The sequence below is a fragment of the Homarus americanus genome, unplaced genomic scaffold (assembly GCF_018991925.1).
Source record: "Homarus americanus isolate GMGI-L3 unplaced genomic scaffold, GMGI_Hamer_2.0 scaffold30858, whole genome shotgun sequence".
NCBI lineage: Eukaryota > Metazoa > Arthropoda > Malacostraca > Decapoda > Nephropidae > Homarus > Homarus americanus.
This window is the reverse complement of record NW_024737697.1, coordinates 2,228,801-2,247,459: the sequence shown is the minus strand read 5'-3', so window position 1 is coordinate 2,247,459 and position 18,659 is coordinate 2,228,801. Positions and strand designations below refer to the sequence as shown.

Here is an 18,659-nt window from a genome sequence, read left to right as displayed (position 1 = left end):
TCCACCACCGCGGACATTGATGAAGAGATTCAGCATCAGATCAGAAGTGCATTTCAAGCCTTTGGCAGACTCCGAAACAGTGTCTTCAGCTGTAGGGAGCTGAAATTACCTACAAAGTTAAACTTATATCGAGCAGTGGTCCTCCTTACCCTGCTATATGGCAGCGAGACATGGGTCACATACAGGAGGCACCTCAAGGCACTTGAAAATTTTCACCAATGTAGTCTATGTTCCATCCTACGAGTTCGCTGAGAAGACAAGAGAACAAATGCCATTATTCTCGCCGACACCAACTGTAGATGCATCGAGGCTACCATTATCCATGAACAACTACGCAGGATTGGCCATGTTACTCGCAGGGACGACAGTAGACTGCAAAAACAGCTACTTTACAGTCACCTAACCAGTGGTAAACATATCTCTGGTGGACAATGGAAAAGCTATAAGTATAATCTTAAGACAATCCTGAAAAAGTGCCAAATCGACCCCTCACCTGGGAGACGATTACTCCACACTATAACGCTTGGAGGATCACCACACAAGAAGGTGTCAATACTTTCAAGTTAGCCCAACTGTATACCGAGGCAGACAAGCGCCAATGCCGGAAAGATGCTGCTGCCGCCCCTCCCGCTCTACATGTAGCTCCCCACATGTGTCACATCAGTGAACGACCCTGCCAGTCCCATAACGGCCTCTTTAGTCACCACCCTAGGTGACATCCTTAATAGCTCATATCATTGTATCATAGCTGGATGATCGTCATACTGTGTGCATGTGTGCGTGCGTGTGTGCGTGCGTGCGTGCGTGTGTGCTTGCTTCATGGCAAGTAAAGGAAAATTTGTGTTTAGAAAAGGTCGGAAAACTCGGGAATTCCTTGTAAACTTTGAACAAAATTTATTTTCAAGATGATATTCAGAATTTGTTCTGCATATCACAAGAAAATGGCTGAATGTTCTTTTTGCTGATATTATTAGTGAGCAAACTGAATATACTGTAGTAAACTGAGGGAGTTCTTTAAGATGATTTTTACTATATCACATGACCAGGCATCAGTTGAACAAGGCATCACTAAAGATGTGGTTGAAGCATGCATTTTGAAGCAAACTGTAGTGGCTCATAAATTGACCTGCAATGAGGTTTCCAACATTTTCGCTGAAGAGGAGAAAGGTGAAGAGTTAAAAGTGTTTGCTACTAAAGAAACTTTTGGGTACTGCAGTAGGGTTCAGGTAGATTTAAATATAAAACCTACGTAATTGAGAAAAGAAATATGGTCAAGAAAGATAAATGCTGAGAATAAATTGAAGTTTAAATGGGATAATGCATTTAAAAAATTAGCTAGGGAGGTAAAAATTTTAGAACTTGAAGATCAGTTGAAAAAATTAGTAGTGTATATTGCACAGTTACATTTCCTTGAATTCCCACACCCTGTCATACCTTGCTTCTTTGCCAGTTAAAGTGTTGTACAGTATTACATTGAACATGGATGCCCACTGAACCTTCACTGAACCTTTTCTGGGGGGGAAGGGGGGGGGGGACAAAAGCCCCCTAAGACAAAATCTCCTGGACCAAACTCCCTCAGTTAAAATGTGTAGTAGGACAGACACCATACCCCATTTTTATATTAATGTTTCTCAAAGTTAGGTTAGGCTGAGTTAGGTTAGATTTTTATCCTAATAGAATTTTGTCCTAAAAAGTTTTTGTCTAAGGGGATTGTGTCCTACACTCAGCTAGGGGATAGGCTAGCTCCCACAGTCGGTTTTGGTAAAGTTAATATATATACAGTATAGTCTGCATTTACGCAGTCAATTGAATCCGTGGAGGTCCGCATAAAATGAGAAACGTGGAAACGAAATAACAGAACATTTGGGATTAATTGAAATAGAGACTGGGCCGACCTCCAAACTCCACTTTTTCCAACACAATACATACGTTGTAGTAAAAATAACATCTTAATTTTATGATGGTATGCACACACAATGAATATTTAAGAGAAATATCAATAATATTAAGTTTTTTAACACTTACGTTAGTAGAAGAGATGGCTGGGCACACGGGGATGGGGGGTTGGTTCCGAGAGGGCAGATTATTGGCACTCACCTGTATCACTATCCACCACAGAGGCTTGCAGGGCCTCTTTGTCAAACCCCTCAAAGTCCATGTCCTCACTATCACGATGACTGACTTGGGCCGGCTGTGGTGGGTGGCGGGTGAAGAACTCGGTTATGTTTTGATAACTGGGAGACCTTGTGCGCACCCTGCCGCGCCACTTTAAAGATTAGTAGGGTCATTACCTAATACCTGACCATTGTGGACCTGGTCTCACCCTCCTCTGAATATATACACCTTGTTTTGTACTTCTCTTTTATCTGTACTCACCCCTGAAGATGTGAATTACACGATAGCGCTTGGGAACTTCGTGTTTTCTTCTTTCCTTGTGGTTATCAGCATATACCTAGATCACGCGCACCTACAGTGATTTACTTGCATATATATATATATATATATATATATATATATATATATATATATATATATATATATATATATATATATATATATATATATATATATATATATATATATATATATATATATATATATATATATATATATATATATATATATATATATATATATATATATATATATATATATATATATATATATATATATATATATATATATACACACAGTTGTACCCCACTTAACGCGGTCAATAGAACCCAGAGGGTCCCGTGTTAAGTGAAATCCGCGTTAAGTGAACAACAGAACATATGGGATTAATTCCAATAGAAACCGGCCCGACCCCCAAACTCCACTTTTTGAAGACACATAACTATGTTGTAGTAAAAATAACATCTTAATTTTATGATGGTACATGCACACAATTAATACTTAAGAGAAATAGAGAAATACAGTCGCCAAGTTAATGTCTATTCAAATAATGGACTCAACTCCCTCCCCCTCTCACACTACACTGCCGGCTCTTCCCTCTCTGAGAAATTTTTGGGGGAAAACCACTAAATTGTAATAAATAATACCTCAAACTAAAGTTAGGATAATATAATTGACATTGCTGGATTCCTTGTAAGACCAGGAATATTTTGAATATAAATGTCATATATTTTGCACAAAAGATAACATAGTTATCCAGAGAAAAAATTTTATCTAAAATTTGTATGTCTAATGCAAAATATATGATGTTTATATTCAAAATGATCACCAAATTATAAGAATTCCAGCAATGTAAATTATATTCTGACCGGGTAATTTGTATGAATTTTATGAGCTAAAACAAATATCTTCAGTTCATAAAAAAAAAAATATTCTTCAGGACACTATCTGTCAATCAAAGTACCCCACCTTGCCTCCCCCCTCTTCCAACCACGCGGTCAGTCCCAACCCTCCCCCCCACCCCCCACCAATCCTCCCTTCAAGAGATGTGGGGTGAAAAAAATAAATTTTAACATTTTGTATTAAATAATACCTCAGATTAAAGTTAGGATAATATAATTGACATTGCTGGATTCCTTGTAAGACCAGGAATATTTTGAATATAAATGTCATATATTTTGCACAAAAGATAACATATTTACTCAGAAAACATTTTATCTAAAATTTGTATGTCTAATGCAAAATATATGATGTTTATATTCAAAATGATCATCAAATTATAAGAATTCCAGCAATGTAAATTACCGTATATACTCGTCTATAACCCCCCTTCGTATATAGGTCGACCCCGATTTTTTGACCAAGAAATTGTTAATTTATGATATTCCTCGTTTATAGGTCGACCCAAGTTTTTGAGGGTATAGGAACAACAAAACCTTCAGAGAAACACTATGTCCTATAAACTTGTTTACCATTTATTATTACGACACTTTACACTGAAACGCGGGTAGTTTCAACAAAAATATTGTATATTTCCATTCAAGTATTTATTCAAGTCAATTAGGAGGGACTATTATTGTAATACAATAGTTTTTTAACTGAAAACCATTCGAAAAGCGATTACGGTAACATATTTTGAACGAAAGAAAGCAAAAGTCATTGTTTTCATCACAATTTTATCCCACTTTCCACTGTAATACATACGTCATTTCAGCAAAAAATATTACATTTCCGTGAATGTATTATATCAAGCACAGTATGAATAGAATATCACTAATATAACAGTATTTTAACCGAAAACTAATAAAAAACGAGTAACATATCTTGAACATCGGAAGGTTTGGTAAAGTCTTTTGTTTTCATGTAGTTTATCCTAATTTACATTGAAATACATCACGTTTCAGCAAAACTACTATTTATTTCTGAGAATATGGAAATGTAATATTTTTGCTGAAATGACGTACGTATTATAGTGGAAAGTGGGATAAAATCGTGACAAAAACAATGACTTTCGCTTTCTTTCGTTGAAAAGATGTTACCGTAATCGCCTTTCGAATGGTTTTCAGTTAAAAACTGTTGTATTACAATAATATTCTATCCTAATTCACTTGTGATGTAACAGTTTTTTAACTGAAAACGATTCGAAAACACGTGTACCGTCTAGCTGATACGGCAGAGCCCTGGTCGCGGAGGCTTTGTGTTTGCTTCGGCCCTTCTTAAGCAGCTTTTAATTTTAGCGTACGTTGAAATTGTGTTTACCGGTATATTCTATTTTCTTGCTTCTTATTTTCCAGAAATATGACAAATTTGTATATAATACAATGTTACGGTACTTTTAATTTACAAGTATTCATTTTTAAAAATACAGAAGACACCAAACAAATACCAGTACTACGGTTATTTGCGTGACTCTCCCGCCAAAAAAGACCAAACAGCTGGTACTCTCTCCCTCAGCCCTACCAAAAATAGCCCAACGACATCTTTCTTAATTATTCTCTTCCATTTCTCACTTTAACTGGTATTTTTTACTTCATATTGCCTACATCAGATAAACTACAGTAATTGAGGTTAGACACTGTTATAAATTTGATTACCGGGTACTGGCAGGTGCCGTTAGAACCACCTGACCCTACCAACAGTGTTGCAAGTCAGACAGCATTTTTTTAATCATCCATGTGCATGAGAAAGGATGGATGGATGAAGGCGGCATACAAATATGGCTTAAAAAAGTCTGAACTTTAGACCAGGGGGACTGCGCAAAGAAAAAAGTCTTCTTGTGTGGGATATGTTTTGGTCACATCTTGTTGACAGTGTTACTGCTGGGATTAGGAAGGAAACACTGATACAGCTGTGATTCCTGGTGGATTAACAAATCTTGTCCAACCACTTGATGTTTCCATAAACAAACCATTTAAAGATGCGGTAAGAGTGAAGTGGAACAACTGGATGATAGAAGGCGATAAGACATACACAAAGGGAGGCAACATCCAAGCTCCATCACTAGCAACATTATGTGAATGGATTGTAGAGGTCTGGGATGCAATCAGACCAGAAATTGTGGAGAAATCTTTTAAGAAATGTGGGATTTCGAATGCTCTTGATGGAACAGAAGACGACTTGTTGTGGGATTATGAGGCTAATGAGAGCGTGAATGAGGATGAAGATATTGATGATCCTATGGCTGATGATGGTGTTGATCCATATGACGATGCTGTTCAAGGAGAGAACTGGGAGGAGCTGTTTGGTGCTGCAGATGATGACAAGGAAAATGATTTTGATGGATTTTAATGAAAATATTCAGAAATATGGTATCGTAGTATTTATTCAAGTAAATTAGGATAGAATATTATTGTAATACAACAGTTTTTAACTGAAAACCATTCGAAAAGCGATTACGGCAAAATCTTTTGAACGACGAAAGAAAGTGAAAGTCATTGTTTTCGTCACAATTTTATCCCACTTTCCACTGTAATACGTACGTCATTTCAGCAAAAATATTACATTTCCATATTTATTTCTGAGAATATATTCATTCAGGCACAGTTAAGGTAAAATATACTTGTGATGTAATATTTTAATGAAAATATTTATAAATAAGGTATCGTATTTTCAAATTTAATTAACAAAGATTGATGTTTCAAATTTAATTAAAAAAAATTTATGTATCCATAAATTAACTTTTAAAAATGAATACTTTATGTTTTACATACTCCTGTGCATACCATACCATACCATGCATTTGGCTACTTTGGGGTTGCTATGATGACGCAAGAGATCTGCCCTGGCAACTGTACCGACACTCACAGCGGGTGGTGAGTTGGTGCGTCGTTTCCATTGTTTACTGGTAGTTACTGGTAAATATTTTTCAACCTAACGAAACTATTACCCGTATAGAGGTCGACCCCCAACTTTTTGCCAAAAAATTTGGTCTTAAGAACGCGTGCTATACACGGGTATATACGGTATATTCTGACCGGGTAATTTGTATGAATTTTATACGCTAAAACAAATATCTTCAGTTAATAAAAAAAAAAATATTCTTCACACGGTAACAGATGGTCAGTCGGTCCCTCCCTCCCCCCACCCCCCACCAACTGTCCCAAGGAGATGTGTGGGAAAACCAGAATACTTAACTTTTTTGTAATAAATAATACCTCAAACTAAAGTTAGGATAATATAATTGACATTGCTGGATTCCTTGTAAGACCAGGAATATTTTGAATATAAATGTCATATATTTTGCACAAAAGATAACATAGTTACTCAGAGAAAAAATTTTATCTAAAATTTGTATGTCTAATGCAAAATATATGATGTTTATATTCAAAATGATCACCAAATTATAAGAATTCCAGCAATGTAAATTATATTCTGGCCGGGTAATTTGTATGAATTTTATGAGCTAAAACAGGCAGTCAGGCAGGGTGGCGGGTGGGGCAAATCTAAAAATAGCGTCTCGAGCCGGACACTCACCGCGTATATGTGGAAAAAATCCGTGTTAAGTGAAAGTTCAGCTCTGGCGAGTTACCGCGTATATGATAAAACGCGTTAAGTGAAACCGCGTTAGGCGGGGTAATACTGTATATATATATACAGTAGTACCGCGATTTACGCGGTCAATTGAACCCACAGGGTACCGCGGAAAGTGAAAACCGCGTAAAGTGAACAACAGAACATATGGGATTAATTCCAATAGAGACTGGCCCGACCCCCAAACTCCACTTTTTCAGACACAATACCTACGTTATAGTAAAAATTACATCTTAATTATATGATGGTATGCACACACAATTAATAATTAAGAGAAATATCAATAATACTGTATTAGTTTTTTTAACACTTACATTAGTAGAAAAGATGGCTGGGCACACAGGGATGGGGGGTTGGTTCCGAGGCAGAGGGCAGATTATTGGCCCTCACCTGTATCACTTGTATCAATTGTATCACTATCCACCACATAGGCTTGCTGGGCCTCTTTGTCAAACCCCTCAAAGTCCATATAAGTCCATATCCTCACTATCACTGACTTAGGCCGGCTGTGGTGGGTGGCGGGTGAAGAACTCGGTAATGTTTTGATGACTGGGCGACCTTGTGCGCATCCTGCCCGCGCCGCTTCCCGCGTATATGAGTAGATGCACCACGTAAAGTGAAAGTCCGGTTCTGGCGAGGTACCGTGTAAATGCGAAATCGCGGAAAGTGAAACCGCGTAAAGCGGGGTATTACTGTATTCAAAATTGTCATTGTTTTGGACATTTTAATGCCTGTTCTAATAGTGAAAAGATATTCTATTAATTATTACCTAAATACGAAGAAGTATTTCCTTAACAACATTAATATGTTTGTGCAACATCCCCTTCAACATCTTTTTCTAAAACACATTGAAGTTTACTACGGACAGAACAATGCACATAACATCAGTCATTTGTAAAATGTATGACAATTGATTTCTTAACAATAAATATCAAGTTAATATGAGGAGCAATGTTACGTCATTCAATAAGACGGGCATCCCTTACAGATGCGTCTGAACAGGGAGGAACAAACACCTGAAGGAGGAGTCAAAGGAAAAGAGGAGAACTTCACTACTGTCAGCAAGTTACACCGGTGTCCCTACTGTCCTTACAACACTTCAAATATTTTACTGTTAAGGAAACATATGGAGACTCATTCTGGAGACAAGTTATATCCCTTAGCACAGTTCACATTTTCCACAGATGATAGGAGATACTGTACTGCTCATCATGCTTCTCCAAGTAGGGAGAAGCCATACCCATGTCTTATCTATCCACTCAGTGGTACTGAAAAAGGTGGCCTTAAAGTTCATATGCGGACTCATACTGATGAAAGGCCATTTGAATGCCCTCATTGCCCATCTAAGTTTGCTCAGAAAGTTCACCTCAAGGATCATCTCCATACTCACACTGGAGAAAAACCTTACTCTTGCCCACACTGTCCATTTCCTTGTGCTAATAACAGCAGTATTCAAAGACATTAAAACTCACACTGGAGAGAAGCCATATGTATGTCAACACTGTTCGTACCATTTTATTCTAATGTACCAGCTAAAACGGCACATACGGCCACCGGCTGCAACTCTATCAATAAACCGTTTACTGTATTATTATTATTATTATTATTATTATTAATATTATTATTATTATTATTATTATTATTATTATACACACACACCCACCCACAAAAAAAAAAAAATTATGGTCAAATTTTCTATGATTTTATTCAGGTAATTAATATATAGTACAGATATACCCCCAAAACCGACATCCCATAAACTGCTGATTTGCATAACCAACAAATACATATCAGGGAAATACCCCGTAAGTTTCGTTGATCCCTCGGAGATCCAACGATCAGGAGAGGAGCGACAGAGCTGTTTTGAATTTGGTGGGAGGTGGCGTGGTGTGAATTTTTGCCATGAGAGGGCTTTGCACATTGCCTCCGATTCATTCCCGCTTCTCTTCTCTTGTTTACACTTAACATGTGTCTCCGACTTCATGTTTTGTCATTATTTCCGACTTCATGTGTTATGCAATCATGCCTAAATGCCCCAGTGATATTTCCTCTTGTGCTGCCCCTCTTAGGGTCAGCTTGATGTGTTGTGATAAGGTGTAATAAGAGTGGTGATGGACCAGCAAAGATTGATAGGGACTTGAACTTGCCACCGTAGACCGTCTGTACCATCCTCAACACAGGTAACTCACAGTTTCAATTTGTGCTTCACATTCCTTATTTATTGCTTATTATGCTTGGTTTATATGTCTTCTCTATTTTCTTGCATGATAATGTACACGACAGAGATATATCAAGGGTAGATGGGAGCTTTTGGGGGGTGGCTGGTCCCTAACCTCTTGAATTTGTTATGTTCTTACGGGATTAATTGCTTCGATAACCGTCGATTCACTAACCAACGACTTTTCACGGGCCCTATATGTGTCACTATCATGTCAGTTATTGGGTTACACCTGTATTTGATTTTAAAACAAATTACAGGTATCCCTCATTTGACAGTGAGGTTGTGTTCCTGAAAAACCTAACGTTTAAGAGGTAGTAGGCAGCAATCAAACAGGGAGGTATTACCGCCTGGGAAGATATTGGAAGCATAATGTGTTGTCTAATGGTAGACCCTGCAGCCTTATGGCATCACAAAAATTGTGACCAAGTCCCAGGTTGCTGATCTGACTTTCTGCCTCATTTACACACAATTACAGAGCTTCAATTGTTTCTCTTACTACTGTACAGTTGGGTCTTCATTTACGTGGTCAATTGAACCCGCGTTGTACCGCGTAAAACGAGAAATGTGTAAATGAAATAACAGAACATATGCGATTAATTGAAATAGAGACTGAGCCCATCCCCAAACTCCACTTTTTCTGACACAATACCTACGTTGTAGTAAAAATAACATCTTAATTTTATGATGGTATGCACACACATATAATATAGAAGAGAAATATGAATAAGAGAATAATATACTGTACCAGGTAAAAGAAAAATCAAGGTTTAACACTTACGTCAGGTTAGGTTAGGTTAGAAAAAATCAAGGTTTAACACTTACGTTAGGTTAGGTTAGGTTAGAAAAATCAAGGTTAGGTTAGGTTAGGTTAGGTTAGGTTTAACACTTACGTTAGTAGAAGAGATGGGTCGGCGTACGGGAATGGCGGCTGGTTCCGAGGCAGAGGGCAGATTACTGGCCCTCAGGTGACTCACCATCACTATCCACCAAAGTTGTCAGGGCCTCCCTGACAAATCCCTCAAAGTCACCATCACAGTCACTATCACTGGCTTGGGCTGGCTGTGGTGGGTTGCGGGCGAAGAAGTCCTTGATGTTACTCTGACAGCTTGTGTTGATGTGGTCGTGATACACCTGGATGTACGCCTCCATAGTCTGCAACAGCTGGTTATGGAAGACTTCATAGCGGTGATTATTAGGGTCGTTGGAAAGGATGAGCTTCAGTTTCTCTACACACTCGATGGCATCCTTAACATTACCATGCGTTAACTTGTGTTCTTCTCGGGATGACGCACCGCCTGTCTATTCACTAACGTGATTGTTTTCTAACATCTCGTTGGCAGTCACCTCAGGATCCCTTATCACCTTCATAATGTCGTCGTTGGTGGTCTCGGAGAAGCCCGCACCTGTAACACTCTGCGCAGCTTCTCTGGCAAGGTTCACTGCTACTGCAACAGTCTGAACCTCACCAGTCACAGATTTACTCTGCCTAACACCCGGAATACCTTGCAACACATGTCTCCATGCGTGACGAACAGTTGCTACAGACAGCTGATCCCATGCCTCCACCAAGAAGTCCACAGCTTTCTTGACGTTGAATGTTCTCCAAAATTGTCTCAGAAGTTACTTCTTGCTCTGCCAACTGTTGATCCTCATCGTCTTTGCTCTTGCTATCGGTGTTGGTGTCACTCAGGTTACGCAACTCTTCCTTGGTGTTGGTGGAGTCGTTCAGGAGCTTGAATTTTTTAGCAGAGAATGCAGCTTTTACATTACAGATCAATTCTTGGTCCATTGGCTGTATTATAGACGTAGTGTTGGGAGGAAGGAAGACCACTTTTACATTGGGGTGACGATCTAACAGTAGGGGCGAGTGTCCTGGTGTGTTGTCAAGCAGCAACAAAATCTTGAATGGAACATTCTGTTGCTCACAGAATTTCTTCACATCGGGAACAAAACAGTCATCAAACCAGGAGAGGGACAGAGTAGAGAACATCCGCGCCTTACGTGTGGTTAGCTTTGTCATGTCCATGCTCTTGTAGGCGTGCGGCTTGCGTGCTGTGTGGATCACCGATAACTTGAGCTTACAGGTACCGGAGGCATTGGTGGTAAACAGGACGGTGATGCGCTCCTTCTGCAACTTCCGGCCCCGACACTTGCTGGCATTCTTCACAACGAAGGTCTTGGAAGGTAGCTTTTTCCAAAAAAGACCAGATTCGTCCATGTTAAACACCTGGTCGTCGATGTGCTGTCCTTCCTCCATAATCTCACGTAAAAACGGAGGAAATTCCCTAGCCGCAATACGGTCAGCACTAGCTTCTTCGCCACCAATGTTGATATTGGTGATCTTGTTCCTCTTCTTAAACCTCTGTAACCACCCAGAGGAAGCATTAAAGGGTTTGGGCTCTGTAATTTCCATCTTTCGTGACACTGCAGCATACAGTTCACGTGCGGACTCCTTAACTGAGCGCGTGACCACCGCCATGTTCCGTATCGCCTAACGAACCAAGTAGCTCACAAGTAATTTTTCCGTCTTGAGAAGCACCTGGTTGTGGAAATACTTGATCATAGAAGCACCTGTAGACTTTGTGATGTTCATGTGCTCCTTTATCTTGGCTGCAACCTTCTTAATTGTCCTGATAGTTGATTCGTTAACACCGTGCTGGCGTGCGAGATCAACCTGTCTTGTTCCTTTCTCCAACTGTTGTATGATCTTATATTTGATTTCGTAGCTTAAGGAACCATCGTGTCTTCTTTGGCTTAGGGCGGCTGGGTCCAGGTAATGCAAGGTTTCTTTGTGGTGGTGGTGGTGGTGGTCCGGTGGAAGCCATTCTTATGGAACAACAGATACCGATATATACGGTGTAGCCGGGAGGGGTGTAACCGACGCAGGTAGGTCAAGGGGCTTGAACGCTCCCGCGGCGGGGCACGTTATAGTACATTAAACCAATCACAGCTAGCAGGGAGGGAGGTAAGGATGCTTTGCCCAATCACAGTCCGCTACGTCATATGACGTCACCGATAACGCAACAAAGACATACACTGCGCAACCTACTCGCGCCGTTTACACAACATGGCGGGAGAGATGGCGGGAGGTTTGGATCCAAAAATGGCGCGGCGCGAGAGGACCGCCAGCCGCTCTCCGCTTAAAGGGGTACACACACCGCGGAAAGTGAGCATTCCGTGTTCGGCAGGATACCGCGTAAACGTTGAAACGCGTAAAGTGAAACCGCGTAAAGCGAGGGTTGACTGTATAATTCCCTTGATTCAGTAAGATGGCATAGGTCCTTTACCTATGTGTCGATTGTGTGTTCACTGGTGCTTGTGCTCATTTCCAGCCAATTCCATGTCGTTTGTCCTCCAGCAAAGCTGTAAATACTCGGAGTGCTCCCCCTTCCCACACACTACTGCTTTAAAACTGCTTGCAATTATAAGTCTAAATAGACAAGGTGAATAATACAGCTGTTTGAAGAAAATAATGGGGCACATTACTCAGCAAGCCTTTAAATGTGTAAATTTTCTCAATTGGCTCTGTGAACAAAAACACTAAAGGACTTTGTAAACACTCTATGACATCATGTGAATAGTTTGAACCCTACACTTCGTCTGCTAAATTTCATTGTAGCAGAATGAGCACCACTCCCTTACAAAATGTAATATTCTGGTGGTAATGGTATTGTTATGATGATATTTAGTATCCTGAGTGAAAGAATAACAACTCTAGCAAGGTATAAAGACATGTTAAGTGTGTATCAATAAGTAATGCTGGAATACAAAAACCATTAATATACCAATTTGGAAGTCATGACTTTTGAGCCCATTTTGTTTTAATTTTAAGAATTTATGACAAGCAATGTTGTATGATTGATATAGCTGGGCGTCCCTTACAGGTAACCGTGAAGAGTGACAGGACTAGCCAAGGAGAAGTGCCAGGAGCTGACGACACTTTCATCAGTGGTGCCAAGTTGAACCAGTGCCCCTACTGTCCTTTTACAAATTTTGACAGTGATGCCCTGTTGCAACATTTAATTACCCATACTGAAGACCACACTTATTCTTGTACAGAATGTCCTTATCGTACTGTTTCAAAGATAAATTTCACAAGTCACATTCGTGCCCACACAGGGGAAAAGTCATATCCCTGCCGGTATTGCCCATTCAGGACTTCTTTTGAGTATAATTTGAAAGTTCACATGCGAACTCATACCGGAGAGAAGCCGTACGCTTGTTCTTACTGCCCATCACGCTTTTCTCAGAAAGCCCATCTAAAATACCATCTAGCAACCCATACCGGAGAGAAGCCCTTTCAGTGTCTACACTGTTCAATAAGATTCAGCCGTATGAGCAGCCTTAAGAGGCATACCCGTGTTCATGCCAAGTAAATCTTTAAGATGCAGTACAGTATGTTTTATTATCTCCACCACTCAAAGAGGGAGGCCTTGTTCTCCTGTCTTTTTTCTACCTTCTCTTAAACAAGTGATAATTGACCCTTACTCCTTCAGTTGGAGGACAGTTAATTTGAAATATGGTAGACTTGCACCACCTAGATTCCTTGTTTTATGTTGGTATATGAAAGGATTCTATGGGGTCTGGGGATAAACCACCAAAAATGTATATTTTGAACAGTTGTGATGAAAATTATTTCAAATATACTGTAGCTTGATGCTAGTCCAACACAGTGATACCATTATACAGGGTTCAGAGGCCACCAGAAATGTACAGTTCTGGTTTTTGGTCCATTATAGCCACAAGAAAATTATGTGGGATTGAACTGGTAGACATGTTGCACTAACTTGTGAATAATGGCCTCTTTAATTTTATTTATACAGTAATGCACTTCAGTAATGGTAAATATACTGTCCTGCTATAATTAACCTTCACACACTAAGGGCAAGAGATTTTGTTTTGGCGTTTGCTTCAATTATTCTGTCACTCTAGAGGTTGTATTGTGAGGTTACTCATACTGCTGTTATACTACAGGTCAAAAGTAATGTCACTATGAATTAGATAGAAAAAAATATTTTGTTTGTTTGCTGCCATCATGTGTGCCTTGTGTTGCTCACTACTTAACAATTCTATTTTTCTTTAGTTCAAGATCTTGAAAATAAAATGAATCATTCTACATTCACCTATTATAAAGAAATTTATAGTTTTAGTTTAAAGAGAAAATGTAGCATTTTGTTGAACTTGTAAAGTATTTTCATCAACTTATATTGCAGGAATTAGAAATAAATATATATTAATTTGAATATAAAATAAACTGTATAAATTTACTTTACAATACAGTAATATTTTATATTTTTTTTTTATGACTGAGTAAGCAAGATAGAAGTTTTGCTAATATAACTAGATCCAGAAATTTGTGTTTACAGTACAGGACTTGTCATGGAGGACGATAGTAATATACTGACATAAAACAGCCTAATTTTTTCTGACTTTAAGCCATTCACATAGTAAACACTTTGTTATTTACAATACTGTACATTCAAATCTCTCTACAGTTAATTTACTACAGATGTGTCTGGAATACTAATGGCCTACTTTGGATTCTGGCTGCTGGTTTATGGTGGTAGAGTACCTGTACAAAATTTAGATTTAATGGTGTGGGTGTGTGTATGTGTGTGTGTGTGTGTGTGTGTGTGTGTGTGTGTGTGTTATAATAAATAATAATAATAATTAACGGTTTATTGAAAGAACATAGCAGCCAGAAGGCTGAAAATATACAATTACATAATTGGGGAATGGGTTTCGATTTACAAATAATATACAAGTAACATAAGTGATACAAATAAGATATATAATAACTAGATGGGGAAAAACTCAAACTACAGGGCATTTCAACATAGTGACAGTGGAAGAAGTAGGATTTACTGGGAGTGAATACACTGGTTTATTACAAGTTATTGATAATTTTTACAATGGTTGGGACTAGGCTGTTCTTATAGCGATCAGTTCGTGCATGTATGGGCTGAATGCGGGTTTGTGTGTGTGTGTGTGTGTGTGTGTGTGTGTGTGTGTGTGTGTGTGTGTGTGTGTGTGCGTGTGTGTGCGTGCGGCACAGGAATAAGTATACACACTGTAGCTATAAGGTCCGAAAATGCTCTGGTAACGTTGAAACTGCGCATGATGAGACTCGGCTCCCCCACCTGTTATCTCTAATTATTTTCTGTTTCCCCTTCTTCATTCTTCTATTTACTCCTCTTCCTTCCTTTACTAATCCAAACATCAGTAAAAATAAAAGTAGAGTAAGAGAAAAAGTGGGGGAGGAGGAGGGAACTGTACGATAACTACAATCCCATTCGGCAACAAGTTTACTACCATTGGATACAATATATTACTTGTAATATAAACACAAGACACTAGTAAAACATTCACAACAAATGTATTTATAACATATATGTAGGAATAAAACATAAATTACAGGTAATTTTGTAATTTTGTTTCTGTTCAGGACAGTGTTACCAGATATTTTGTCTCAAACACGAACCGTAGGTGTACAGTATAGTCTGCATTTACGCGGTTAATTGAACCCGTGGAGGTCCGCGTAAAACGAGAAACGCGTAAACGAAATAACATAACATATGGGTTTAATTGAAATAGAGACTGGGCCGACCCCCAAACTCCACTTTTTCCGACACAATACGTACGTTGTAGTAAAAATAGTATCTTAATTTTATGATGGTATGTACACACATAATATAGAAGAGAAATATCAATAAGAGAATAATATACTGTACCAGGTAAAAGAAAAATCAAGGTTTAACACTTACGTTAGTAGAAGAGATGGGTCGTCATACGAGGATGGGGGCTGGTTTCGAGGCAGAGGGCAGATTAGTGGCCCTGAGGTGAATCACTATCACTATCCACCACAGATATTAGGGCCTCCCTGACAAACCCCTCAAAGTCACCATCACTGTCACTATCACTGGCTTGGGCTGGCTGTGGTGGGTTGCGGGCGAAGAGGTCAGTGATGTTACACTGACGGCTTGTGTTGATGTGGTCGTGATACATCTTGATGTACTGCTCCATACTTTGGTCTAGAAGGTTATTGAAGACTTCATATCGGTGATTGACAGGGTCTTTGGAAAGGGTGAGCTTGAGTTTCTCGGCAAACTCGATGGCATCCTTTATATCACCATGTGTTAACTTCTGTTCTCATGCTGCCGCACCACCTGCCTCCTCACTGACGTCATCGTCTTCCAACATCTCGTCGGCAGTCACCTCAGGATCCCTGATTATTTCCATGATGTCTTCATTGGTGGTCTCGGAGAAGCCTGCAGCTGTAACACTCTGTGCAGCTTCTCTTGCAAGGTCCACTGCAACAGACTGAACCTCACCAGCCACAGGTTGCGTCTGCCTCCCACCTGGGATACCTTGCAACACATGCCGCCACGCGTGACGAATCGTTGCCACAGACAGCTGCCCCCATGCCTCCACCAAGAAATCAACAGCTTTCTTGACGTTAAACATTTTCCAAAACTGTTTAACTCGCACTTCATGCTCCGCCAATTCTTGTTCTGGATCCTCATCGTCGCTCTCGCTGTCTGTGCCACTCAGAAGGTTACGCAACTCATCCTTGGTGTTGGTACAGTCGTTCAGGAGCTTAAACTTCTTTGTAGAGAATGCAGCCTTAACGTTGCATATCAACTCCTGGTCTATGGGCTGGATTAACGACGTAGTGTTGGGAGGAAGGAAGACCACTTTTACACTGGGGTGACGATCCAACAGTAGGGGCGAGTGTCCTGGTGCATTGTCAAGGAGCAACAAAATATTAAATGGAACATTATGTTGCTCGCAGAATTTCTTGACGTCAGGAACGAAACAGTCGTCAAACTTGGAGAGGGACAGACCAGTGAACATCCACGTCTTACGTGAGGTTAGCCAGTGGACATTTAGCTTAGTCATGTCCATGTTCTTGTAGGCGTGCGGCTTGCGGGCTGTGGGGATCACCGACAACTTGACCTTACAGGTACCGGAGGCATTGCTGGTAAACAGGACGGTGATGCGCTCCTTCTGCAACTTCCGGCCTCGACACTTGCTGGCAGACTTGACAACGAAGGTCTTGGAAGGTAATTTTTTCCAAAACAGACCGAATTCATCCATGTTGAACACCTGGTCGTTGGTGTACTGTCCTTCCTCCATAACTTCTCGTAAGAATGGAGGAAAATCCATGGCGGCAGCATGGTTCGCACTGGCTCCTTCACGAACAATGTTAATGTTGGTTATCTTGTTCCGTTTCTTAAACCCTTGCAGCCACCCAGAGGAAGCAGTGAAAGGTTTGGACTCTGCAATTCCCATCTTGCGCGCCACTGATGAGTACAGTTCACGGGCGTAGTCCTGCACTGCCCGCGAGTCCACAGCCATGTTACGTCTTGCCTGATGAATTAAGTAGCTCATCAGTAAGTTCTCAGTCTTGAGCAGCACCTTATTCTGACAATACTTCACCATTGAAGCACCTGTAGACTTTGTGATGCTCATATGTTCTTTTATCTTGGCGGCATCCTTCTTGATCGTCCGGATCGTAGATTCGTTCACGCCATGCTGGCACGCCAAATCAACTTGTCTCATTCCTTTCTCCAACTCCTGCAGGATTTTGTACTTTACTTCATAACTTAGGGTGCGTTGTATCTTCTTGGGCTTGGGGCGGCTTGGTCCAGGTAATGCAAGGTTTTTCTGGGGTGGTGGAGGTCCAGCGGAAGCCATTGTTGAACAGACTAGCGGGCACAAGAGAGAACAGTATACGTGGTGACTGAGAACAATGAGACTGACACGGCTGGGTACTGCCAGGCCATGTCATATAACATTAGACCAATCACAGCTAGCGGCGGAGGGAGGTAAGGATGCGTGGCCCAATCACAGTCTGATAACGCAACAGCAACATACTGCGCACCCCTCCCCGCGTATGGTCAAAAATGGACCGCGTGAATAAAAAATGGCTCGGCGCATCTGGACCTCTCCATGTAAATGATGAAATTTACCGCGTAATTAAAACATTTCATTCTGGCAAGGCACCATGTAAATGACCAAACGCGTAAACAAAATCCGCATAAATCCAGACTATACTGTATACAGTAAAACCTCGATTAACCGACCACATATGGGGGGAAGGGGCTGACGGATAATCCGAAAGGTTGGTTAATAGTACATAAAGTCTATGGAAATAAAACATACATTTTCAAAGTACCTTTCCCTAACCTACCTCATTTAAGTCCCTCTATTCATTTGCCATTCATATATCAATAGAATTTGTTTTAAAACATTAACCACTTTAGTAAATAAATATGAACCAGCACAGTAACCGTGAATAAAAAATGGAAAAGTCAAAGAACATATGTCATCACAAAAATTGTGACCAAGTCCCAGGTTGCTCATCTGACTTTTTACCTCATTTACACACAATTGCAGGGTCTCAATTGCTTTTCTTACTATTGACAACACAACATACATATATTGTTTCTCACTCTTGATTTTTTTTCTTTATGGTTCTTTATTACTATTATCATTATTAATATTATTACAT

General features: G+C 39.9%; 1 protein-coding gene across 3 annotated transcripts in view; it reads left to right on the top strand.

Annotated features, from left to right (window-relative positions):
- LOC121873535 (zinc finger protein 135-like) overlaps positions 1-18,659 on the top strand; it is a 92,044-nt gene that overhangs the window by 61,192 nt on the left and 12,193 nt on the right. The window contains exon 6 of one of the 3 annotated variants that reach the window (XM_042377154.1): positions 13,030-13,555. The exons of the other annotated variants lie outside the window; for them this stretch is intronic. Within the exon in view, the coding sequence (XP_042233088.1) occupies positions 13,030-13,521 (492 nt within the window). The 3' untranslated portion in view covers positions 13,522-13,555. Of the gene's footprint in view, positions 1-13,029; positions 13,556-18,659 lie in introns of those variants that run through there. 3 annotated transcript variants of the gene reach the window in all.